The sequence below is a fragment of the Cyprinodon tularosa genome, unplaced genomic scaffold, assembly GCF_016077235.1.
Source record: "Cyprinodon tularosa strain WSP-4 unplaced genomic scaffold, ASM1607723v1 ctg933, whole genome shotgun sequence".
In the NCBI taxonomy this organism is placed as follows: domain Eukaryota; kingdom Metazoa; phylum Chordata; class Actinopteri; order Cyprinodontiformes; family Cyprinodontidae; genus Cyprinodon; species Cyprinodon tularosa.
The window spans coordinates 391,188-416,514 of NW_024039711.1; the positions used below are offsets into that span (position 1 = coordinate 391,188).

Here is a 25,327-nt window from a genome sequence, read left to right on the forward strand (position 1 = left end):
AAGTTCCACCCTTGGTATTTAGCCTTGAATTGAGCAGGTAAATAAGATCTGCCAATAGAATGACTAGTTTTACTCTTGACATAAAATAATGTATTTGTAATGTAATAATGTAATTGTTTTTTTCTTATTTAAAATGTGAATTTTGTTTCATTGGTAAAGTGTCTCACTTACCTCCTCAATTCAAGGAAAAATGCACTCATTTTAAGAAATATTGACTTATTTATATTTCTATTTTTTGCAATAAAAAGATTTCAAGCTTCTCCCTCATTTAACTGCAGCTATTAAAAGCATCACAGCATTACTGTAGCTCAGTCTGTCTTAATTCGTGATGTAACGATGTTATTGTGCTGCTCAGCAAGCGAGTATTGGTTCAGGTTACGCTTTAATCCCATTTACTGGGATCTGGTAGAGAAAGGAAGTAGGAGGCATAAAGACAGAGGCTCAAAACACAGAGAGCAACAGAAACTAAGATATAAATCTAGGTAAGTATGCTTCAGGGTTGGTCAGATAAACTAGGAAATGAGCCTGGTCTAACAGAATAATCCCTTTAGAACAGGGCTTCCGCAGGTCATTTAAAAGCATTAAAAGTCAATGAACTCTTAGAGCGCCTCCACCCTTAGAGCGCCTCCACCCTCAGAATGCTTCCCCCCTTAGAGCGCCCCCAACCTCAGAGCGCCCCCACCCTCAGAGCGCCTATACCCTCAGAGCGCCCCCACCCTCAGAGCGCCTATACCTTCAGAGCGCCCCCACCCTCAGAGCGCCTATACCCTCAGAGTGCCCCCACCCTAAGAGCGCCTATACCCTCAGAGCGCCTATACCCTCAGAGCGCCCCCACCCTCAGAGCGCCTATACCCTCAGAGTGCCCCCACCCTAAGAGCGCCTATACCCTCAGAGCGCCCCCACCCTCAGAGCGCCTATACCCTCAGAGCGCCCCCACCCTCAGAGCGCCTATACCCTCAGAGCGCCCCCACCCTAAGAGCGCCTATACCCTCAGAGCGCCCCCAACCTCAGAGCGCCCCACCCTCAGAGTGCCCCCACCCTTAGAGAACTTATACCCTCAGAGCGCCCCCACCATTAGAGCGCCTCCACCCTCAAGGCGCCTCCACCCTTAGAGTGCCTCCACCCTCAAGGCGCCTCCACCCTTAGAGTGCCTCCACCTCAAAGGCGCCTCCACTCTTAGAGCGCCTGCACCCTTACAGCACCTCCACCCTCAGAGCGCCCCCAACCTTAGAGCGCCCCTCAGAGCGCCCCCAACCTTAGAGCGCCCCTCAGAGCGCCCCCAACCTTAGAGCGCCTCCACCCTTAGAGCGCCTCCAACCTCAGAACGCTTCCCTCCTTAGAGCGCTCCCAACCTCAGAGCGCCTCCACCCTCAGAGCGCTTCCCCCCTTAGAGCGCCCCCAACCTCAGAGCGCCTCCACCCTCAGAGCGCCCCCACCAACTTTCATCACAAAGTTCCACCCTTGGTATTTAGCCTTGAATTGAGCAGGTAAATAAGATCTGCCAATAGAATGACTAGTTTTACTCTTGACATAAAATAATGTATTTGTAATGTAATAATGTAATTGTTTTTTTCTTATTTAAAATGTGAATTTTGTTTCATTGGTAAAGTGTCTCACTTACCTCCTCAATTCAAGGAAAAATGCACTCATTTTAAGAAATATTGACTTATTTATATTTCTATTTTTTGCAATAAAAAGATTTCAAGCTTCTCCCTCATTTAACTGCAGCTATTAAAAGCATCACAGCATTACTGTAGCTCAGTCTGTCTTAATTCGTGATGTAACGATGTTATTGTGCTGCTCAGCAAGCGAGTATTGGTTCAGGTTACGCTTTAATCCCATTTACTGGGATCTGGTAGAGAAAGGAAGTAGGAGGCATAAAGACAGAGGCTCAAAACACAGAGAGCAACAGAAACTAAGATATAAATCTAGGTAAGTATGCTTCAGGGTTGGTCAGATAAACTAGGAAATGAGCCTGGTCTAACAGAATAATCCCTTTAGAACAGGGCTTCCGCTGGTCATTTAAAAGCATTAAAAGTCAATGAACTCTTAGAGCGCCTCCACCCTCAGAGCGCCTCCACCCTCAGAATGCTTCCCCCCTTAGAGCGCCCCCAACCTCAGAGCGCCCCCACCCTCAGAGCGCCTATACCCTCAGAGCGCCCCCACCCTCAGAGCGCCTATACCCTCAGAGCGCCCCCACCCTCAGAGCGCCTATACCTTCAGAGCGCCCCCACCCTCAGAGCGCCTATACCCTCAGAGTGCCTATACCCTCAGAGCGCCTATACCCTCAGAGCGCCCCCACCCTCAGAGCGCCTATACCCTCAGAGTGCCCCCACCCTAAGAGCGCCTATACCCTCAGAGCGCCCCCACCCTCAGAGCGCCTATACCCTCAGAGCGCCCCCACCCTAAGAGCGCCTATACCCTCAGAGCGCCCCCACCCTCAGAGCGCCTATACCCTTAGAGCGCCCCCAACCTCAGAGCGCCCCCACCCTCAGAGTGCCCCCACCCTTAGAGAACTTATACCCTCAGAGCGCCCCCACCATTAGAGCGCCTCCACCCTCAAGGCGCCTCCACCCTTAGAGTGCCTCCACCTCAAAGGCGCCTCCACTCTTAGAGCGCCTGCACCCTTAGAGCACCTCCACCCTCAGAGCGCCCCCAACCTTAGAGCGCCTCCACCCTTAGAGCGCCTCCAACCTCAGAACGCTTCCCTCCTTAGAGCGCTCCCAACCTGAGAGCGCCTCCACCCTCAGAGCGCCCCCACCAACTTTCATCACAAAGTTCCACCCTTGGTATTTAGCCTTGAATTGAGCAGGTAAATAAGATCTGCCAATAGAATGACTAGTTTTACTCTTGACATAAAATAATGTATTTGTAATGTAATAATGTAATTGTTTTTTTCTTATTTAAAATGTGAATTTTGTTTCATTGGTAAAGTGTCTCACTTACCTCCTCAATTCAAGGAAAAATGCACTCATTTTAAGAAATATTGACTTATTTATATTTCTATTTTTTGCAATAAAAAGATTTCAAGCTTCTCCCTCATTTAACTGCAGCTATTAAAAGCATCACAGCATTACTGTAGCTCAGTCTGTCTTAATTCGTGATGTAACGATGTTATTGTGCTGCTCAGCAAGCGAGTATTGGTTCAGGTTACGCTTTAATCCCATTTACTTGGATCTGGTAGAGAAAGGAAGTAGGAGGCATAAAGACAGAGGCTCAAAACACAGAGAGCAACAGAAACTAAGATATAAATCTAGGTAAGTATGCTTCAGGGTTGGTCAGATAAACTAGGAAATGAGCCTGGTCTAACAGAATAATCCCTTTAGAACAGGGCTTCCGCTGGTCATTTAAAAGCATTAAAAGTCAATGAACTCTTAGAGCGCCTCCACCCTTAGAGCGCCTCCACCCTCAGAATGCTTCCCCCCTTAGAGCGCCCCCAACCTCAGAGCGCCCCCACCCTCAGAGCGCCTATACCCTCAGAGCGCCCCCACCCTCAGAGCGCCTATACCTTCAGAGCGCCCCCACCCTCAGAGCGCCTATACCTTCAGAGCGCCCCCACCCTCAGAGCGCCTATACCCTCAGAGTGCCTATACCCTCAGAGCGCCTATACCCTCAGAGCGCCCCCACCCTCAGAGCGCCTATACCCTCAGAGTGCCCCCACCCTAAGAGCACCTATACCCTCAGAGCGCCCCCACCCTCAGAGCGCCTATACCCTCAGAGCGCCCCCACCCTAAGAGCGCCTATACCCTCAGAGCGCCCCCACCCTCAGAGCGCCTATACCCTCAGAGCGCCCCCAACCTCAGAGCGCCCCCACCCTCAGAGTGCCCCCACCCTTAGAGAACTTATACCCTCAGAGCGCCCCCACCATTAGAGCGCCTCCACCCTCAAGGCGCCTCCAGCCTTAGAGTGCCTCCACCTCAAAGGCGCCTCCACTCTTAGAGCGCCTGCACCCTTAGAGCACCTCCACCCTCAGAGCGCCCCAACCTTAGAGCGCCCCTCAGAGCGCCCCCAACCTTAGAGCGCCTCCACCCTTAGAGTGCCTCCAACCTCAGAACGCTTCCCTCCTTAGAGCGCTCCCAACCTGAGAGCGCCTCCACCCTCAGAGCGCCCCCACCAACTTTCATCACAAAGTTCCACCCTTGGTATTTAGCCTTGAATTGAGCAGGTAAATAAGATCTGCCAATAGAATGACTAGTTTTACTCTTGACATAAAATAATGTATTTGTAATGTAATAATGTAATTGTTTTTTTCTTATTTAAAATGTGAATTTTGTTTCATTGGTAAAGTGTCTCACTTACCTCCTCAATTCAAGGAAAAATGCACTCATTTTAAGAAATATTGACTTATTTATATTTCTATTTTTTGCAATAAAAAGATTTCAAGCTTCTCCCTCATTTAACTGCAGCTATTAAAAGCATCACAGCATTACTGTAGCTCAGTCTGTCTTAATTCGTGATGTAACGATGTTATTGTGCTGCTCAGCAAGCGAGTATTGGTTCAGATTACGCTTTAATCCCATTTACTGGGATCTGGTAGAGAAAGGAAGTAGGACACTGCATGAAAAGTGAGATTTTCGTCCCCGTAAACCCCCGTAAACTCCCGCAGATCTGCCTGATTTTCGTCAGTTTCCGACAATTTGCAACCCGTGCTTGTCCGCGTTTGTCGTGCCACAAATTGTCGGAAACGGAATCTGACGTATGTGGAGAGCGATCAGCTGTACTAATGGCCCTAATTAGCATATGAATGCAGCAAACCCGCGCGGCTGGCCAGGTCTGGCTTGAATAACCTTCTCAGTATTGGCTGAAACCACTATTCTCAAACAAGTGAAATCGCTCGTGATTGGCAGCAAAACCACACGTGGCCACGCCAGGCTTTAATTTTCTTACTGAGTATTGGACGGAACCACTTCTTTTTAAACAAGTAAAGTCGCTCGTGATTTGTTGGCATATATATATATTTACATATATATTTATTCATATATATATTTATTCATTCATATATATATATATTCATATATTTATTCATTCATATATTTATTCATTCATATGCTGTGTATTTATGTTATCCTACACTACTACACAATTATTATGCTACCATCAAGGACATGAATGAATTTATACAGGAAATGAACATTTGCCAGGAAGCTGTTTATGCAAAGAAAGAGCTTTATTAAAACACACACAACTATATACAACGCGTATCCAAACACATGCGTATCTAAAAATTAAAACTCCGTGAACGGTCCGTTTGCTTCATCGGGGTTGGAGGTAACAGGCAGCATTCCCTCCGAGGCAGGTCCGATGTGCAGACGCATACTGTGCGTGGCCCTGTACTTCGGCATCGCTTCTAACCGGGACTGCAGCTTAACACAGAGTTCAGTGAGATCCGGCCTACGAAATGGCGGCGACCGTACAATCCATCCAGAGACACCGCCGACGACGGCGGACTTCCAGAGTTCCACTTCCTCATCTGCCAACACACTCTGCCTCGCCTTCAGCAGCTGAAAAAAAAAAAACAATGAATCAGCGCACTGCATACGGACACAACACATCTATCAATGCACCTGAAAAATAGTCACCAAATAAAGTCTTACCATCTTTCTTCTGTCCCGACTCCGAGCAGATAGCCTGGCAGCCTCCGCACGCAGCGTGCTGGCTAGCAGCGTGTATCTGAAGCTCCTGCATACCGTCTCATAATACGTCTTACAGGCAGCTGGAAAACAAATGAGAGGTATGAATAAAAAAAAATAAAATCAAACGCAAGTCACAGTAACAAGGAAGGAGAAAACATTAAAACAAGTCACTTACACACAATGTCGTCTTTATCAACATCGTGCAAATCCGAGCAAATAGGAGGTCACCGCCTCATTGTGAGGCGACTGTAGTCTGTGAGAAAAAAAAAAGTACAGCTATGGTCGGTATCCATGTCCTTTTACCGCAGAATGAAAGCATATTCTTTAAACCTTACCCCTGCTCCGGTTCATAGCGCCTGCAATTAGTCTCCGAGTTGTTAAGACGGCATACTGATTCCTGTGAATCACAAAAAATACACTTTAATAAAGCTTTAGGCTAGGCTGCTTTTAGCTTACCTAGCTAGGCTAGGTTGCCTTTAGCTTGCCTAGCTAAGCTAGGCTGCTTTTAGCATAGCTACCAGTAATCGAACTTATATTTACCGCTAGCGTGGCGTTGTGCACCCGTCTTCTCTTCCTCGAGTTCGTATATCCCGCAAAGTTGCTCGACTGCCGAGCCGCCATCTTGTCCTCTATGGACTACAACCTGGAGTGCATCGAATTCTCCAGCGCTCATTCATGTCGGCAGTCGTTGGGCAAGCTGACGAGACAGTCCGCTGATAGCAATCAGCAGTTTCTTCTCGTCAGTCTGCGGGCTGGCCGAAAGTTGTGGACTAAGAGCAGTTGGAGGCGAGTTGAACGCGAGACGTCGTGCAGCCATTGTTCACGTAACAACAAAATACAAACACGGTAACTGGAGATTAAGTTCTTCTAAGTGTAGTAACACAAACATGTCTGCTAATATGCTGGTCTCGCGAGAAGTCGTAGTGCACAAAAGCTCACACGTGATTGGACGATGGGGCCGAAGGCTCATCAGGCTCCTCCAATCACATACGACGTCATTGTTATACGGAAGGACTCGCGAGAAGAGCTCGCGTCGCTCCATTCTGGAAGGTGGCGGTAATGCACCTATAAATTGTTTGCAATTGCAATTGTTTGTCTCCATAAGATTGAATTTGAGCAGGTGGACATTAGAGATAATAAATGCAACAACAAGTTTTTGAATCAATATTCTATAAATAATATGTACCCAGGAAGAACAAAAAGCACAGCTCTCTTACAAAATTTTAAGAAATCTATGATAGTCAAAATTAGGACAAATTATTTGAAATTCCCAATTCCTCCTAAATATAAAGAATTACAATTTAAAATAATAAATAACATATATCCTTCAAATGAGTTTTTAAGAGAGAGATTTAAGTTTAATGTTGAGAATTGTGGCTTTTGTACAACTCAATTGGAAACAACTAAACATCTTTTTTATGAATGTAAAGAAGTATTAAACTTATGGGATCAACTTCGAACCTTTCTGTCTTCTAAAACAATAAATTTAGATTTTATTTCCTGGCAAAACATTCAATTCGGTTTATCCATTAAAGAAAAAAAATTTGGAATTTTTAATCAATATTCTAATAATTGTAACAAAGTATTATATCCATAAATGTCGCTATGCAAAATGCTCCCTCTCAATCTCTGCTCTCAAAAATGAACTTTCCCTTTTCAAAAGATGTCTGAGAAAGATGCAGAATTTAAATGCAATTAAATTGTTTGAGTTAATTGAAGAATTTCAGTTGGTAGTCCCCACTGAATAATTTACTTTAACTACTATTATTATTTTATTTATTTTTATTTATTTTATTTTATTTTATACTTTGTTCCAGCCTGTGCATTTAATTTTATTTTTCAAAAGCAGGAGTTGTGATATTTCTTCTTGTATTGAAATATTTGTTATTGACTTGTTATTTGAGATTGTTATTGTTTTCTTATATATTCAATAACAAAAAAAAAAAAAAAAAGTGGAAATCTAAAAAAAAAAATTAACCATTACAGCCAACTGATTCTGATTAAAACTAATTTTTGAAGTAAATTATTTTGTGTATTTTTTTTACATAACATTTGCATACACAGTAATCTAGCGTACTTTAATTAAATAAATCAATTCAAGCTAAAATGTAAGAGTCTATAATTAGGCTATACTGAGCCTGATCTATTTCTACCATCTATTTGGGGGATATTTATTGCCACACTTTGGGCCACTTAAAACCAATTTAGCATGCTGACCTATGTCCTTATGACCACAGTGTACCAATCTTCTGATGGCTACTTCCAACAGGATAATGCGCCATGTTATAAAGTGAATCATCTCAGAATCATTTCTTGAAACTTTTCCACTTAAGTAATTGTGAATTGAGCATATTGACAGACATTTTATTTTTTATCTTAAATGCAAATAAAAAAAAAAAATAATTACTGCTCTAAATGTATTGCTCTGTCAGCTAAAGATCTGTTTTGGTCTCTATACTTTAATTAAATAAATCAATTCAACCCTGGTTTGCATTTGTATAGCTCACAGCATGTTCATTAACATGTTAAAGCCTCCCTAGAATTCCATGGGGGGGAGGCATGGGGGGAACACTGCCTAAGAAATTCCACGTCAATTTCTGACAATTTACGGGAGTTTTCGGCGAAGGTTGCAAATTGCCGTAAACTGCCGCTAACCTGAAATTCCACGACAATCTACAGTGCCGTATATTGACGAAAATCCGACTTTTCATGCAGTGGGAGGCATAAAGACAGAGGCTCAAAACACAGAGAACAACAGAAACTAAGATATAAATCTAGGTAAGTATGCTTCAGGGTTGGTCAGATAAACTAGGAAATGAGCCTGGTCTAACAGAATAATCCCTTTAGAACAGGGCTTCCGCTGGTCATTTAAAAGCATTAAAAGTCAATGAATAATTTTTTAACCAATGCTTTGTTGGGCTAGTGTATGAAACCTGGAACTCAACGCTGTTTCTGACATTTTGAACTGAAAAAGCTTCCTGGATGGAAGAGAAACGTCTGCAAACTTGGAAACAAAGTCCAGTGGGTTGATTTTAACTTTTTAAAACTTTTTTGGATAGACTTTTAATGTTCTGGTGGATCTCCATGGATTCAGGTTAATCTCTCAAAATAAACCAACCCTGTAACGGCCGTCTTGATACTCTTGATACCTCTGAACCTAGAAGTGATGGAAAAGTCTGAGAATGAGACCAACTCTGATTAACGTGGGTTATTACTGAAGCCTGTTGGTTGTAAGATTGTTCTAAGAATTTAAGCTGGTTAGGCCTCCAGCAGGAACCTTAACCATGAATAGAAGATGGGGAAGGTTCATGTTTTCATTTTGTTCTGATCCAACCATCTGTCGCTGCAGAGGAAATCCAGACACTTTGCACCAATTCAGCTTCTTGGGATCTGTTGTTGTTGAGCTGATATGAACTGAAGCATTTGTCTCCATAATGTAACATGAGAAAAATATATTTTATTTTTTGGTAAAAGGTTGTTTAAATAAAGCGCTTTAGTCAGGGCATACACTGTACGAGTTTTCGCCCTTTTTGGGCCGATTCTCCAGTAATTTGAGAATTTTTTTCGATCGGGCCAAGTTTCAGCCTCATGCTGCGTCGTGTAGTGTACAGGGGGTAATCAGGAGCGATTAGCCTCTCACGGCCATCTCTAGGTCCACCTAAGGTCGGCAGAAAATCAACATGTTTGAAATTCAGTCGGCTCTTATGAGGGGTTGGTGGCTAAATCCTGCTGTTGAAGCAGAGATACAGTAGTAGCCATTTAGAATTTCACCACTTTCCTTGATGGGTCCTTGGCTGGTCTTTGGATGGTCCTTGGCTGGTTCTTGGCTGGACTTTGGACGGTCCTTGACTGGTCCTTGGCTGGCCCTTGGCTGGCCCTTGGATGGTCCTTGGCTGGTCCTTGGATGGTCCTTGGCTGGTTCTTGGCTGGCCCTTGGATGGTCCTTGGCTGGTTCTTGGCTGGCCCTTGGATGGTCCTTGGCTGGTTCTTGGCTGGCCCTTGGATGGTCCTTGGCTGGTCCTCGGATGGTCCTTTGCTGGTCCTTGGATGGTCCTTTGCTGGTCCTTGGCTGGTTTTTGGCTGGCACTTGGATGGTCCTTGGCTGGTCTTTGGATGGTCCTTGGCTGGCCCTTGGCTGGTTCTTGGCTGGCCCTTGGATTGTCCTTGGCTGGTCCTTAGCTGGTCTTTGGATGGTCCTTGGCTGGTCCTCTGATGGTCCTTGGCTGGTTCTTGGCTGGCCCTTGGATGGTCCTTGGCTGGTCTTTGGATGGTCCTTGGCTGGTTCTTGGCTGCTCCTTGGCTGGTCTTTGGATGGTCCTTGGCTGGTTCTTGGCTGGTCTTCGGATGGTCCTTGGCTGGCCCTTGGCTGGCCCTTGGCTACTCCTTGGCTGCTCCTTGGCTGGTCTTTGGATGGTCCTTGGCTGGTTCTTGGCTGGTCTTTGGATGGTCCTTGGGTGGCCCTTGGTTGGTCCTTGGATGGTCCTTGACTGGTTCTTGGCTGGCCCTTGGCTGGTCCTTGGCTGTTCCCATACTATTCCTTTTTAAACATCAATCTTTGTACTAAAATATTCTTTCTGTCATTATTTGGGGACATTAAGATCTAAAGAGAAGCGCCATCTCCTGGTCAGACCCTGTAATTCAGTGTAAGAGTGGAGTCAGAGTAAAAAAATATGCACGCCCAGGAGAATCGCAGTGGCTGGAAGTTGGAGGGGATTTTACTGCCATTCGGCTGGCTTTTAACTGGGAAGGACCATATTGAATGTCTGCTGCTCTACGGGTGCGATTCACCAGAACGTCGACTACCAACATGTGCAAACAAGGGAGTTCTTCTCCTTCTTCCAGATTGACGATTCCCACCAGTGTCATCTCTTGGTGCTTAGTCCGTGTGGTTTTTGGACGTACAATGTGAACAGGTAGATCACATCAGAGCATTGGGCCATACAGTGGAAGAAAAAAACATGGTGAGCTGTGAACTTTAAACCCTGTGGTTTCATCATACAGTTTGAGCTGCAACTGCGTAACGATCGAAAGTATCATACAGTGCATGCCCGGCCTTAGGAGGAGCCTCTGGGAGCCTGAGCCTGGATCACAGTCTGCTCCTTTGGCCTTTGCCTCTCCTCCTCCTGACAGAAAATAGTCTAGTCTTAAAAAAAGCCTGAATAAAGGCCTCAATGTTATCTGGATTATTTGTTTTTTTATGTCCATGAAAAGGGATGTTTTTCTATTATGTCTGCTCTCTAATGACTAAAAACCACAAACACATCCAGGCTTTGGAAGAAAGGAAGGTTCCTCTCACAGGAATGCAGAATATCAAGGATGTTTCCAGCAGATGAGCTGCTTTTCATTCAGTTTAGTTTATTTATACTCTATAGAGCTATTTCATAACACATCTCACTTTCCATAAATAATTCAATCAGATCATCCAGTCAGATTAGATCAAAATGTCTAAGGAAAACCAGCTAAATACTTCTGGATTCCCTCATCTAGGATGAGCTTGTAGTGACGGCAGAAATTGGTTTCCACTCGGCCTGAAACATTTAATCGGATTAATCAGATTGTGTTGTGGCCATTTATGCAAAATTTTTGTAATTAGCTATTTCTACCAATTTACTTTTCTTCTTTTGGTAGGTAGAATATATTTAAGTTAATTTAGAACCAAAATGTGTAATGTATTATTTCTATTTGGAATTGTTTAGATGACCATGTTAATTGTTAGACCCTTCCTCTAATTGGAGTAATTAAGAACACAGCTGGTGCTGGTGGATTGGTTGGTAATGTCTGGTGTGGAAGAAAGGTTTTTTTTTTTTTTTTTTTTTATTGTACCACTTTTTTAGAGCTTCAAAAGTTAAATTAACATTATTTTTCATTTCTACTAAGTTGAAAGACATCTTTAGTAATTATTTGGTCTTTGCTTTTACAATAAATGAGCCAAGCCGGAAGTGCGTACAAAGCCAAAAACCACCTGTTACCACCAACGGCCTTTTTTGGAAATGTTGGTATTTTTTGGAACAGAAGGGCACAACAAAATGATTATTGAAATAATCATCAACTAATTCAGTAATTCATTGATCATTAACTGGAGTATGGAGACTCTAAAACAGCTGAAAGACCGACCCACTTAGAGCAGGGATTATACCAAGATTGTATATGTCAGCACAAGATCCAAAGTATGAAGATGAGAATGTGTGGGACAATTCACATTTTGAACAAAGCCAGCAGCATCTAAGATAGCATTAAAGGCTGCTCTTAAGCTAACGCCTTCAATGTCAGCATGGATGTTAAAATCTCCCACTATGATGACCCTGTCAGTATTCAATACCTAATCAGAAAGGAACTCTGAAAACTAATCTAAAAATTCAGAGTAAGGACCTGGTGGACGATACAAAGTTACAAAGAGAAGAGGTTTTCTTGCTTTGAAATTTGGACGAGGGAAACTAAGGGTTAAATGTTAAAAATGGTTCTAATTATTAACTGACTCAAAGATTGTTGCTACTCTTCCAGTTGTGTTAAAGTAACTAAATATTATTAAGTAAATACCAAAAGCGGATGCATTTTTTTTTCAGTGTATGCTGGAGGTCTGGCACTCAGAACAAGAACTGCATATTTTATTGGGATCATAATCCTGATGAACTGATGAACAGAGGATGTTTGGAGGTGGATTTTTTTTGCTTAAAGATGTTGAAACAATTTTTCCAACTCATAAAGTAAATAAAGCCAGACTGCTCTCTAGCTGGAAGCTACAGAACAGAGCAGATGACCATCCAGAGCGTTGAATCTTCAAAACAACTCAATTGCAGTTTAATCCAGCGTCCCATTTTCTTTAATTTTTTTATGCTTAGTGTTTCTGTTGTGAACGCAGCATCAGAGTTCACGCTGTTACAGTCAAGCACTAATGAGGAGCGGATAAAGGTTCAGGTCATGAGAAGTAAGATTCTTCTTTTATCAATAACCATGGTTACATCTCTTAATAGCCTCAAGACTGGGAGTAGAGCTGCTTTTAGCTTTTGACAGTAAACCAAACAATTCATCACAACTAATGCCGGCGCTGCTACATAATATTGAACACGGAGAGTTAATATGTAGGTAAATATGAGATCATCTGCACAAGCGGGTGGTCTCACATGAAACTGGGTCATTACCAGGATAATGATCCCAAACACAGCAGCAAATCTGCAACTGAAAAGCAGGTTGAAACACTGCGGTGGGACTTTAAGAAATCAGTTCAGGGAAATAATAGCTGCTAACCTCCATGAAATAAAGCTGCTGTAAGAAAAGTGGACCAGAATTTCTCCACAGCAATGAGAGGGACTGAGAAAGAGCTGCAGATATTTAGAGCCGCTGCAGCTCCTACCAGCTGCTGTATCCATCATGTATGGCATGCATTTAGTTTGTCTCTATGACTAGATGAAGCCTCAAGTAAAACCTGGATAAAATTTGCAGTAAATTCTGATTCAGAGGTGCATCACCTGAAGTTTGGTGATGTTAGACTCTATCACAATGAAATGAGTTCATTTTATACCACAACAATACCAAAGATTCAGGGTCAAAATCTGCATGCTTTAGGGTCTTTTAAATGTAATTTAGCCTCAGAGCAGAATAGCAAAGGAGACGGGGAACCAACACAAACGGATTACAGACTGTTTCAATCTGTCAGGGCTTAATCTGTGCCTGAGCTGCAGTTTTACAATCTGACCGATTCTTAAATGTTTGGAGAGAAAGCTTCCTTATAATCCCACGGATGTCATAGTGTTTAATCCTTGCTGATTGTTATTGGTCCCTAAAATCGTCTGTTTTTTTGTTTTGTTTTTTTCAGTAATGTTTTTTCTTTATGTTCCTTATTAAAAGTGTTTCAGATTAAATCTTATAACTAAATTAATCTATTTAATTTTTAGAATGCTCTCCTGGTGCATCCTGTGCTGCTAGGTTTAATTCTATTCAGTTTATTTCTGTAGCTCCAATTCATATCATGTCATCTCAGGTCATTTTCCAGTTCACCAGATCATCCAGTCAGATTGATTCAGAGTTTTCTATCTAAGGAAAACCAGTTGATTGCATCGACTCATTGACTCTTCAGCAATCCCTCACACTAAGCATGCTTGTAGCGACAGTGGAGAGGAAAAACACCCTTTGAATGTTTAAAACTGGTTTCTTTTCTTTCATGCAGAAAGAAAAGACCCCGGGCCGGGAATCAAACCTGTAACCTTCTTTCTGCAAGGCAGCAGTGCAAGCCACCGCTCCACTGAGCAGACCCTGTCATGAAGATATTTGATCATTTATTAGCTGCTGGTTTGGCTCAGAAATCTCCTATTATTCCTGTTTTTCCTTAGTTCAAACTGAACCATGAACACTAAAGGCTGAGTTATAGTTGTGCTGATAACTGGAGTTCTTCTGGATTCATTTACTGATATTTATAGGTAGAAATCATTTGTAGACCATCTCTGAACCCTACAGGTTCAGTCTTTGTAGACTCCATCTTCCCTCAAACAGCTGATAAAAACTTTTGTGGATCACTAAAGGCCTGGTTATCCTCCCGCAGCAGTTTGTCGCAGTTAGCTTGATTTATGCCCAATATTGAAGCGTGGTCTGCGCTATGTTATTCCACACCACAACGCCAGAGGGCCAATCAGGAACTAGCTAGGATTGTGGGTGTCCATGTGTCGGTTTGATGAGCTTGTTCGCCGTCTACAACCCCTCATCCAACGCCGGACGACACACAGTTCACCTGTGAGTGTTCCCCAAAGACTGACCATGGCGCTGTGTGTTTTGGCTTTGGTTGCAAACCAACAGACCGTCGCACAGAGCTACAAACCAGCGTCCTGCACGGTGTCTGGGATAGTGTCCGAGGTGTGCCAGGCGTTGTGGACGGCACTACAGCCAGAGTTTCTGCCATTAGGAACCAAACAGGAAATACGGAGGTGCACCAGAGTGTCTATCTGCTTTAGACCAGGCTTTGGTCTGATGGATAATGTCATCTATTCTGAGATGTCTTTAGTTCGGCGCTGCTTGAGGCCGTTTAGCCTGCTTCATGTTGTAGGGCAGGTTCTGTTTAAGGTAACTCTATGTCGATCATTTAAAAGTTGTTTTCTATTGTATTTATGCAGTGTTAAAATCAGTTTGATCTGACAAACTAAAGTGGGAGGACAGGATTTTCTGAGATTATTTAATCCCAACTCTCTCCTCCCTTGTCTGTGTTCTGGTTTAGGGGGCGAGTCCACTGCTTACTGCACCAACTCCCTCCAGAGGCGCAGGAAAGGACTGGGCTTACCAGGGCTGCGCCCAGCGGGTTCTAGCACCACCCTCTCCAAGAACAAGTCGGGCATCATGATCGGCCCGCCGCAGGACTTCAGACAGATCTCCTCCATTATCGATGTGGATATTTTACCTGAGACGCACCGGCGGGTTCGGCTCCACAAGAACGGTTCTAATAAACCCCTGGGCTTCTACATCCGGGACGGAGTGAGCGTGCGGGTGACGCCTCAGGGCGTGGAGAAGGTGAGACTTTTACTTCCTGTTGGCTTAATAACCTAAATTCAAGAATAACGGTCCTGCTGCCGCATCGTAATAGAATAGAATGGACAGAGGGGATGGACTCTTTTACGTAACTCTGACCTTTTCTCTTACTGGGGACTCTAACCAACAAACCTTCAGTAAATAACCCAGTGGAGCCTCCATTTAAGAAGAACCAATGGTGAACTACAGCATAACAATCTCCTTAATTAAGGAGCTAAATGACTCCAGTTTTATATAAATACACCTGATTTTGTGTTGATTTAAAGTCAATAAAATTTCTTCTTCTATTTTTTTTCGTCTTCTTCTCTTTCTCCTCCTGATGAGATGAGATTGGTTCCTTCTTGGCTGTCACTGAGAAGAACTCGTTATATCCTTTACAGGATGTGAATTAAGCCTTTTTCCCAATGAAAATCGAGCATTTAACCAGGTTTTTCAAACATGGATCGAGTGGCTAACAGTCAGCATTTGTCTCCCTCCCCCCTGAATCGAACACTGACTGAAGCAATTAATCAGATTAATTGATTATTGAAATAATTATCAACTAAGTCTCTGAGCTGGCCTGGTGTCGCCTTGGGGTGCCCCCAGAACAGCTGGAGATAATATATAACTTTGCATAAATCTCATCCAGTTTCAATTCAATTTAAATAGATTTTAATGTGAATAAATCAGTGTAATCTGACTGAATGATAATTTCAAAATATGTTTTGGTCTTTTATGGAGTTGTGACATATGAGAGATTATAATAATATTATCTCTGACCCATCTTTCATATCATTAAACTGAGATCTATCCTTCTATTCATTCTGACAGCAGCTATCTGAACTGTGGTCTGATCCAAGATGGCCGCCCTCTAGGCATGTCTGCACGCCTCCAATGAGGCGTATACGTATGTAATGGCGATGGTTAAAGGCCTGGTTCTCCTCCTGCAGCAGTGTGTCGTAGATATTTTTGATTTCTGCCCAATACTGAAGCGTGGTCTGCGCTATGTTATTCCACGCCACAACACCAGAGGGCCAATCAGGAACTAGCTGTGGGTCTAGATTTGGTCGAGGCGGTGAAGAAGTGGGGGCAAGTGTGTGGGACAACGGAGGGCCATGAGGGCCAAAAAGAGCTGGGATCCAGGTGGAAAAAGGGTCCCAGCGTTCTCGCGTACCTCGCTCTTCTAGCTGGTCCATCTTAACCAGTCATTTTCCACAATAGCGGTCAGACAAACACGTAGACGACCTGGTTTCTGAGCATAAATCAGCCTCAACTCCACGCGGTTCAAGTCCCAGCCTGTTGACCTTTGCCCCCCAACCCCATTTCCTGTCAGGCTGCTTTCAAAAATAATAAAATAAATGTTACTAGAGCCTAAAAAAGTCTTCTGGGATCAAACGGAACGGTTCAGAAACCAGCTGCTGCCTTGCTCATGGGGTCAGATGCTTCCTTGCTAGCTGCGCTAACTTGTCTATCTGTGGTGATTAACGGTAGATTTTATTGGATGCTGTCGGTGTCATTCTGCACCAATCACATAGCAGGACATCTTCCTGTTCTAACGCTCTTTTCCTCGTCCTTTCAGGTTCCAGGAGTCTTCATTTCTCGCTTAGTTCGGTCCGGGATAGCAGAGAGCACCGGATTACTGGCTGTTAATGACGAAATCCTGGAAGTCAACGGCATCGACGTCGCTGGAAAATCTTTAGATCAGGTGAGGCCTCAGAGCTTAACGCTCCTGCATAAAGAGACCAACAGATGAGGTGATGGAAGAAGTAAAGGTTGGAAATAAAAATTAGGTATTTTATTCTTTAATTAAACAAACTGTTTAGTTCAACATAAATCATCATGCAGAGTTCCTGTCAGCACTAATCAATAGATGATTATCTATACCTAAAACTAATGCGTAAAAAATAATCATTTTGTTGCGCTCAATAAGTCTGGGAGCGGCCATTTTTGTGACGTCACGGTGCGGTAAGCCTAGCGCCATTCTCCTCGCTTTACAAGCAGAATCAATGGGAACTACTAGACACATCTGCAATCAACAACAATTATTGAAGATTTCCAGAGGACTTCACCATTGAAATTCACCACAGCTATAGTGAAACTGACAATGCCCACGTGCATGGCAGCTGGATGTTGGAATACATCGGGTAAAACTGAAAAAAAAGAGTTATTCAACCTTTCTGATTCCTGATCCTCCACGGACGGGTTGGTCGTTGGATTGCCAACTTGAAGAGGGAAGATTTGCCATCTAACTTCTGGCCAGAGAAAAAACACGTAATACACTATATTGCCAAAAGTATTTGCTCACCCATCCAAATTATTGGAATCAGGTGTTCCAATCACTTCCATGGCCACAGGTGTATAAATTCAAGCACCTAGGCATGCAGACTGTTTTTACAAACATTTGTGAAAGAATGGGTCGCTCTCAGGAGCTCAGTGAATTCCAGCGTGGAACTGTGATAGGATGCCACCTGTGCAACAAATCCAGTCGTGAAATTTCCTCGCTCCTAAATATTCCACAGTCAACTGTCAGCTGTATTATAAGAAAATGGAAGTGTTTGGGAACGACAGCAACTCAGCCACGAAGTGGTAGGCCACGTAAACTGACGGAGCGGGGTCAGCGGATGCTGACGCGCATAGTGCGAAGAGGTCGCCAACTTTCTGCAGAGTCAATCACTACAGACCTCCAAACTTCATGTGGCCTTCAGATTAGCTCAAGAACAGTGCGCAGAGAGCTTCATGGAATGGGTTTCCATGGTCGAGCAGCTGCATCCAAGCCATACATCACCAAGTGCAATGCAAAGCGTCGGATGCGGTGGTGTAAAGCACGCCGCCACTGGACTCTAGAGCAGTGGAGACGCGTTCTCTGGAGTGACGAATCGCGCTTCTCCATCTGGCAATCTGATGGACGGGTCTGGGTTTGGCGGTTGCCAGGAGAACGGTACTTGTCTGACTGCATTGTGCCAAGTGTAAAGTTTGGTGGAGGGGGGATTATGGTGTGAGGTTGTTTTTCAGGAGCTGGGCTTGGCCCCTTAGTTCCAGTGAAAGGAACTCTGAATGCTTCAGCATACCAAGACATTTTGGACAATTCCATGCTCCCAACTTTGTGGGAACAGTTTGGAGCTGGCCCCTTCCTCTTCCAACATGACTGTGCACCAGTGCACAAAGCAAGGTCCATAAAGACATGGATGACAGTGTCTGGTGTGGATGAACTTGACTGGCCTGCACAGAGTCCTGACCTCAACCCGATAGAACACCTTTGGGATGAATTAGAGCGGAGACTGAGAGCCAGGCCTTCTCGTCCAACATCAGTGTGCGACCTCACAAATGCGCTTCTGGAAGAATGGTCAAAAATTCCCATAAACACACTCCTAAACCTTGTGGACAGCCTTCCCAGAAGAGTTGAAGCTGTTCTAGCTGCAAAGGGTGGACCGACGTCATATTGAACCCTATGGATTAGGAACGGGATGTCACTTAAGCTCATATGTGAGTCAAGGCAGGTGAGCAAATACTTTTGGCAATATAGTGTATGTAGCCAACATTTGGAAGAAGAATGTTTTCAAGATGACTTGGATAATAGCGCGTTGTGACAAACACCAGATACAGCACTGGGACTTGATCAACAGCCGATACCGCACCGTGACGTCACAAACCAGTAGGTGGCAGTAGTGTTCTTTGACAAACATGGATGCCTCCAGTAAAGCACATTCACATGAAAATTACTCTGAATTAAAAACACTGATCATTTATTGAACAGGATGAAATAATTTCATATTTAAAGTATTTTCAGAAGTTTGAATTCTGAATATGAGCGGACTTTTCCTTTAAAGCATTCAGGAGGAAAAGGCAGGATTATTTGATGGCTGAATGGTTTAGTTGTTAAAAGAATCAGAATGAAAGGATTCAGGAACAGCAAATGGTAGAAGGATCTGTTGAACAACCAACTGCTTTAATAATGAGCTCCTACTTTGTTCATGGAGGAAACCTGGTTTCTGAACAGCTTAAATCCTCACTGATACTGGATGGATGTGATGTAGAGGAACCAGTCCACAGGAATCCCCTCCCTAAATTTCTTGTCTAGAACCTTCAGATACCTTTTTTCAGTGGCATAAAGGAGGAGCCAGACGATCCTGTGAAAGGAGAGTTAAAGGTTCCTAAGGATGATCCAGTTCCTGCTCCGGATCTTTTATTTCATTTGATTCCAGCCTCCACAGCTTCTACTTCTGCTGTAGTTCTGAGAACTTTTTTAACACAAACCTTTCCTTTATTATTATAGATTATCACTGAAATCAGGTTTAGCATTTTTGATCCCTATCATCCCCTTACAAATGGAGTCCCCCCCCAACCGGTCCAGAAGCACTAGATCTATATCCAGCCATTCAGCATAGATCCTGCTACATGGCTGTACATCTTATTCTACCATTTGACCAATTAGATGAGCCCCTGAAGGATATATTACCTACTGGTAATTAAGCTGGGGAAAAAATGTTAACAAGTCAAGAAAAAAAGATAAAAAGCTAATATAAAAGTTCAAAAAGTTAATAAGCCTAGTTAACAATTCTATTTATAAACTAAACTAAAAAATGTCAGTGCCAGTATTAATGCCTCTAAGGTTATGCTGGTGTAAAAAAAAAAAAGTTCTTTCACTCTCAGGGTTTTTCATGAATTTCTTCTAGAAGCACTTTAGATATTTTTCTTAATTTATTCGGGCAAGTTAGCGTTTCTTTTTGTTACATTGACATACATTTTTGCCATCAGAATATCCATATTTCTAGAATGTTAAAAAGGTAATAAGGTATTTTCCTGGATTCCAATAAAACTATTGACTTGGCAAATTTTCAAAGTATTTCACTGAGTGAAATTAAAATTTCTTGAAAACATTTTTTAAATTAAGTGTATTTCCCCTTAATTTATGCAGGTAAATGAGATAGTTTGCCAATAGAATGAGTGTTTTTACTCTTAAAATAAGATAATTAGATAATATACACTAGAAATCAGAAAATGCAATTTTGTTTTCTTATTTTAAATGTTAATTTTCTTGTTCCATTGGCAAAGTGTCTTTTACCTCCGCAATCCAAGAATAAATGCACTGTGCAAATATTTCCTCCTAGCACACTGCTCACTAAAACCTTTGTGGAACAAACATGTTTCAAATTATTCAGTCCAGATTAGCTTGATTATAGTGAAGATGTGGATCTATAAAGTCTGAGGGTTCTTCCAGGGTTTCTAATGGGCTTTATGGTCTTTTGCAGAGTTTGTTTTGGTGAAAATTTGTAGTTTGGCAAAATATTTGTCATTTTTTCTTTGTTTAATCACCTATAAATCAGACATGGTGACATTTAAAATAGTGATTCCATCTGAACAATATTCCTTAAGCCTTTCTGTCACACAAATACAAACAATTATATTTCCAATTTATAGTTTGGGAGCTGAACTGGATTTAATTCACAGATGTAGTTTCAGGCAGAATTTGCTCCTAAGGCTCTCAGGGCTTAAGGGGTTAATTAAAGAAATTCTGTCTTATTTCTAGATAGTTTTTTTGCAGTGTGGTGTCTGTGCTAAGCGTGGCTCATACTGCCCTCTGGTGGATGCGCTCACTGCCTGCAGTCACTGACAACTGGTTGGATCAGAGATCAGAACCAAAATAAAAAGAAATGCAGCGGAAAAAAGAATTTATTTAATGACTTATGATTAGATTAAATATTGAATCTCAATAATTCCTGATAACAGAGCAGCCGTTCCTCCTGATGGAGATAAAACGGCAACCACTGAGCCCAGTGCGGCATCAGTTGTCCTCCATGTCAGCGGTTCTGGTTCTGCTGGAGGTCCGTTACTCTTGCTGCATGCTGTGAGGGATTGCTGTAGAGTCAGTCTTCAGCCCTGCTGATTAGGAGGAAAGAATCCTGGGTTAATCTGACCGGATTAGATGAAAAACAACCTTTCTGTGTTTTCAGGTGACGGCCATGATGGTGGCCAACAGCCACAACCTGATAGTGACGGTGAAACCAGTCAACCAGAGGAACAACATCGCTCCTCGAGGGAGTAAAAACTCCATGGGTCACTCTGGTTCTGTGGGCTCCGGCGGCTCCATTGGCTCTGCTCTGTCACATGACTCCCCAAGCCCCGCCTCTCAGAGCAATCCCATCACTGCAAGGTAGGACCCGAGCACAGGGTGGCTCTGACAGCCCCAAACCGCCATCATGTTCTATCAGCTGTGGATCTAGGACATTTTTCTTGATATCATTTAATCTTCTAATCACAAAACAATGATAATTTTCCTTTCTATAAATCCCTGTACTGAAGGTGTGTGGGTTTCCTCAGTAATCTAACATTTTCCACACCTGAAGGAGCTGAAATGAGTCATTTTTAAATGATCAGTCTAAATAAAGCAGGTTTAACCTGCTGGAATCCAGAAATACAGTTGATGCTTTCTGTTCCCTTCAAACGTTAACAGGAAACAGAAACCAGGGCTACCTTCACTCTGCAGGCCTTAATGCTTGATTCAGATTCTTCTGCGTGATCGTTCACATTTTCAAATAAATGCGACTTGTATGTGATCTCCAGTGTGAGCCGCATTGATGCATTTTAAGTGTCCCGCCTGCGCAGCACATGACGCCATGACGTCACAAGTAGCCAGCGTGTTTACGGAAGTTAACATGGATGGTATTTTGTACTGAGTATAGTTGAGTATTGATATCCAACTTAATCTGTCTATAATCCAGATGAAGCTAACCCATTACATAGACTACAGGCATGTCTGAAGACATAAAAAACTTCTGAATTCAGACAAAACAGAAGTTATAGTCTTTGGACCAGAGTCTTTGAAAAATAAGCTGATTAGCCAGTCACCTCATTTGGATGGGATTAAACTGATTTCAGATAATAAAGTAAATATCTTGGTGTTATTTTTGATCAGGACCTGTCATTTAAACCCCATATCAAAGAGGTTTCTAGATTTTCCTTCTTTCATCTGAGGAATATTGCAAAAATTAGAAATCTCCTGTCCAGGGGTGATGCTGAGAAACTAGTCCATGCATCTGTTACTTCAAGGCTGGACTATTGTAATTCTTTACTATCAGGAAGTCCACAAACTGTAGTTAAAAGCCTTCAGCTGATCCAAAATGCTGCAGCCAGAGTTCTGATGAAAATTAAAAAGAGAGATTATATTTCTCCTATCCTGGCTTCTCTTCATTGGCTTCTTGTTTAGATTACATTAGATTCTGTAGAGATAGAATGAAGCAGAATGATGAAAAAGGGGTCCCTATGTCCTCCAGCAGTCTAAGCCTATAGCAGCATAACTATAGAGATAGCTCAGGATAACCTGAGCCACTCTAACTATAAGCTTGATCAAAAAGGAAAGTTTTAAGCCTAGCCTTAAAAGTAGACAGGGTGTCTGCCTCACGGACTAAAACTGGTAGTTGGTTCCACAGGAGAGGAGCCTGATAACTAAAAGATCTGCCTCCCATTCTACTTTTAGAAATTCTAGGAACCACTAGTAAACCTGCAGATTGAGAGCAAAGTGCTCTGTTAGGAACATAAGGAACAATCAGATCTCTGATATCAGATGGAGCTTGGCCATTTAAGGCTTTAAATGTGAGCGTCTCGGCCTCAGAGGGCGGCGCCGCTTCTGGGAAGCAACACAACGTTCCTCCATGTCTGTTACTCTTTTTCTAATCCTTTCGCCACGTCTGTGTCGTTCCCCACAGCAGCAGCATCGCCGAGGGCGACAGCTACGAGGAGGATGACGACGCTGACGTCATCCTGGAGAGCGACTGCCTGCCGTCCTATAAAAGCCACGCCCCCTCGCCGCTCAGAGGGTCCATCCCTCAGAGCACGTCGCTGCCGCACAGCCTCTCAGCCTCCGCCGCATCCCACCACAACGGCGGCTCTGCCCACTCTGTCCGCAGCAGCCAGGAGAGCATGAGGGAGGACGGCAACGTCATAACGCTGTGACGCACGTAGCCACGGCAACAGGCTCCGACTGCCGACCAGGGACAAGTGACGGTACAAAGTGTGCAGCTGATGAGAGGCTCGGCGTCGGGGGCTCTGCCTTTAGAACACAGACACGGAGGAGAAGCGGACCTCAGTCTGCCTGCGGCTCTTTATCGCCCTCCGGAGGACAGGTATCAGAATGACGGGCTGCTTGGAGTTCCTGTCTGCAAAGAGGAATTCTGTATTTTATCAAAATGAAGGAACTTTATGGACGATTTGATTCATGTTGAGCTGCTGAGTTTGAACTAAGAGGAAAACTAGTTTAGCAGCTGATATGTGACCTTAAAGAGAGTCAGAGAGCTCTTTCTATAATGATCACTTCTAAAATCCCAGATCTGGATAAATCAGTTATTTTCATAATTATTTCAATCCTATGCCTTATCATTATTTTATTATTGGATTGTAATGCTTATATTTTATGGAAAAAGGTTCTGATGTTTTCATGTTTGTCCTTCAGTCACACCTCATCCATCCTCTGACCTGAACGAATGCTTAGATTAGTTTTTTCTTTGTAGAAGTTATGAGTAGTCAGTATCTTACCTGCACGTGTTGACTCTTAAAGAACCAGTGTTCTTCTTTTTGAGCCGCTCAGTGAGAGCTGTAGTCTATAAGATGAAATCCCGTCTGTCCCTTTGGAGTATTTATTCATTATGAAATGTTCAATATTTTCTTCTGACACAGAAGAAGACGCTGCCTTTTACTTGCCTGTACTTGCCTTTACTTTCTCATTTATGATGTCAGCGTGTCACGCCTCTCCTGGCGATTAGAAATTCAGAGGTGACACGGATTATCCAGATGTTAACAGCTGCTGGAGGAAAATCGAGAAAACACTTTATCCTGAATCTGAGGAAGGAAAAGAATAAAGTTTAATGTTAAATGTTTTACTGGACGTTTGAAGAGAAGCTCTGCTGGGGAACATGAGACTGGGTCAAAGCAGGGCTGATCGTTTATTCGCTTAGTCGTATCAATTCAATGATTTACACCTGAAACAGTTGGATTAATCAATTATTGCACTGGAAAAAATTGAAATCTAGGTAAGTATTTTTTTCTTAAAATAAGTGTATTTCATCTTGGATTAAGGAGGTAAAAGACACATTTTGCCAATGGAACGAGAAAATTTACATTTAAAATAAGAAAACGCAATTGCATAGTCTTATTTCAAGTGCATATTATCTAACTATCTTATTTTGAGATTAAAAATACTCATCCCATTGGCAAACTGTCTCATTTACCTAATCAAATTACTTGGTTGCAGATTGTTTTTGCAGTGTGAAATAATCATTAATTAACTCAGTAATCGATGAATCATTAACTGGAGTATAGAGACTGTAAAACCTGCCTTTAACGACTCACTTAAAGCAGGAATTATACCAAGATTGTTAAAAAAATATATAAACATTTTGTATTTAAGATAAAAAAAAAATAATAATCATCTTTCAATCTGCTCTATAATCCAGAACTCCTCAAGTGGAAAAGTTTTACTTTCATCTGGTTTGATTTTACAAAAAGTCTTCTTTAACGAACCTTTGGCTTTCAGATTATTCATCGAAAAAATAATCTACAGATTATTCGATTGGGAAAGGTAATCATTAGTTTCATCCCTAAAGTGATTATTAGGTTCTTTTTCCTCTAAATATCAGTCATAATTATAAAGGATAATTAGAAACCAGCTGAAGCGGTTGATCAGTGATGGAAGCGTTTGATTGGCTGCCGCTCTGCTCAGCCTCAGGTTACCAGGAAGCTCCAGCACCATTAAACAACTGGAAACCAGTTTAACACTGGAGAAAAAGAAGCTAAATCTAGATAAGTCATTTTTTTTCTTAAAATAAGTGCATTTGTTCTTGGATTAAGGAAGTAAAAGAGACACTTTGCCTATTGAACAAGATCATTTACATTTAAAATAACAAAACATTGCATTGTCTTGTTTCAAGTGTATATTATCTAATTACCTTATTTAAGAGTAAAAATACTCATTCCATTGGCAAACTATCTCATTTACCTGCTCAAATAAGGGATAATCATTTAAGAAATTTGTACTTATTTCTAGATTGTTTCTCCAGTGCAGGTGAGAGACTGGCGGCTTCTAAACTAAAGAAAAAAAGAAGGAAAGGTGAGAAAAGGAGCCGCTGAACCAAAGCAAAGTGTTCTGGTTGCTTCGTGTTTGTTTCTCTTACAGGTTATCAGTTATTCCGTAAAAATCTTTAATTCCTTAATGA

The 25,327-nt window shown here is 42.6% G+C and overlaps 1 protein-coding gene across 2 annotated transcripts in view; it reads left to right on the forward strand.

Annotated features, from left to right (window-relative positions):
- Window positions 1-23,995, forward strand: part of pard6a (par-6 family cell polarity regulator alpha) — a 35,143-nt gene extending 11,148 nt beyond the window's left edge. Inside the window, exons 3-6 of one of the 2 annotated variants that reach the window (XM_038274840.1) lie at window positions 14,836-15,125; window positions 16,702-16,827; window positions 21,074-21,273; window positions 22,829-23,995. In XM_038274840.1, coding sequence (XP_038130768.1) covers window positions 14,836-15,125; window positions 16,702-16,827; window positions 21,074-21,273; window positions 22,829-23,072 — 860 coding nt within the window. In that variant the 3' untranslated portion in view covers window positions 23,073-23,995. Of the gene's footprint in view, window positions 1-14,835; window positions 15,126-16,701; window positions 16,828-21,073; window positions 21,274-22,825 lie in introns of both variants that reach the window. The other variant, XM_038274839.1, reaches the window with a different exon arrangement.
- The last annotated feature ends 1,332 nt before the right edge of the window (window positions 23,996-25,327 follow it).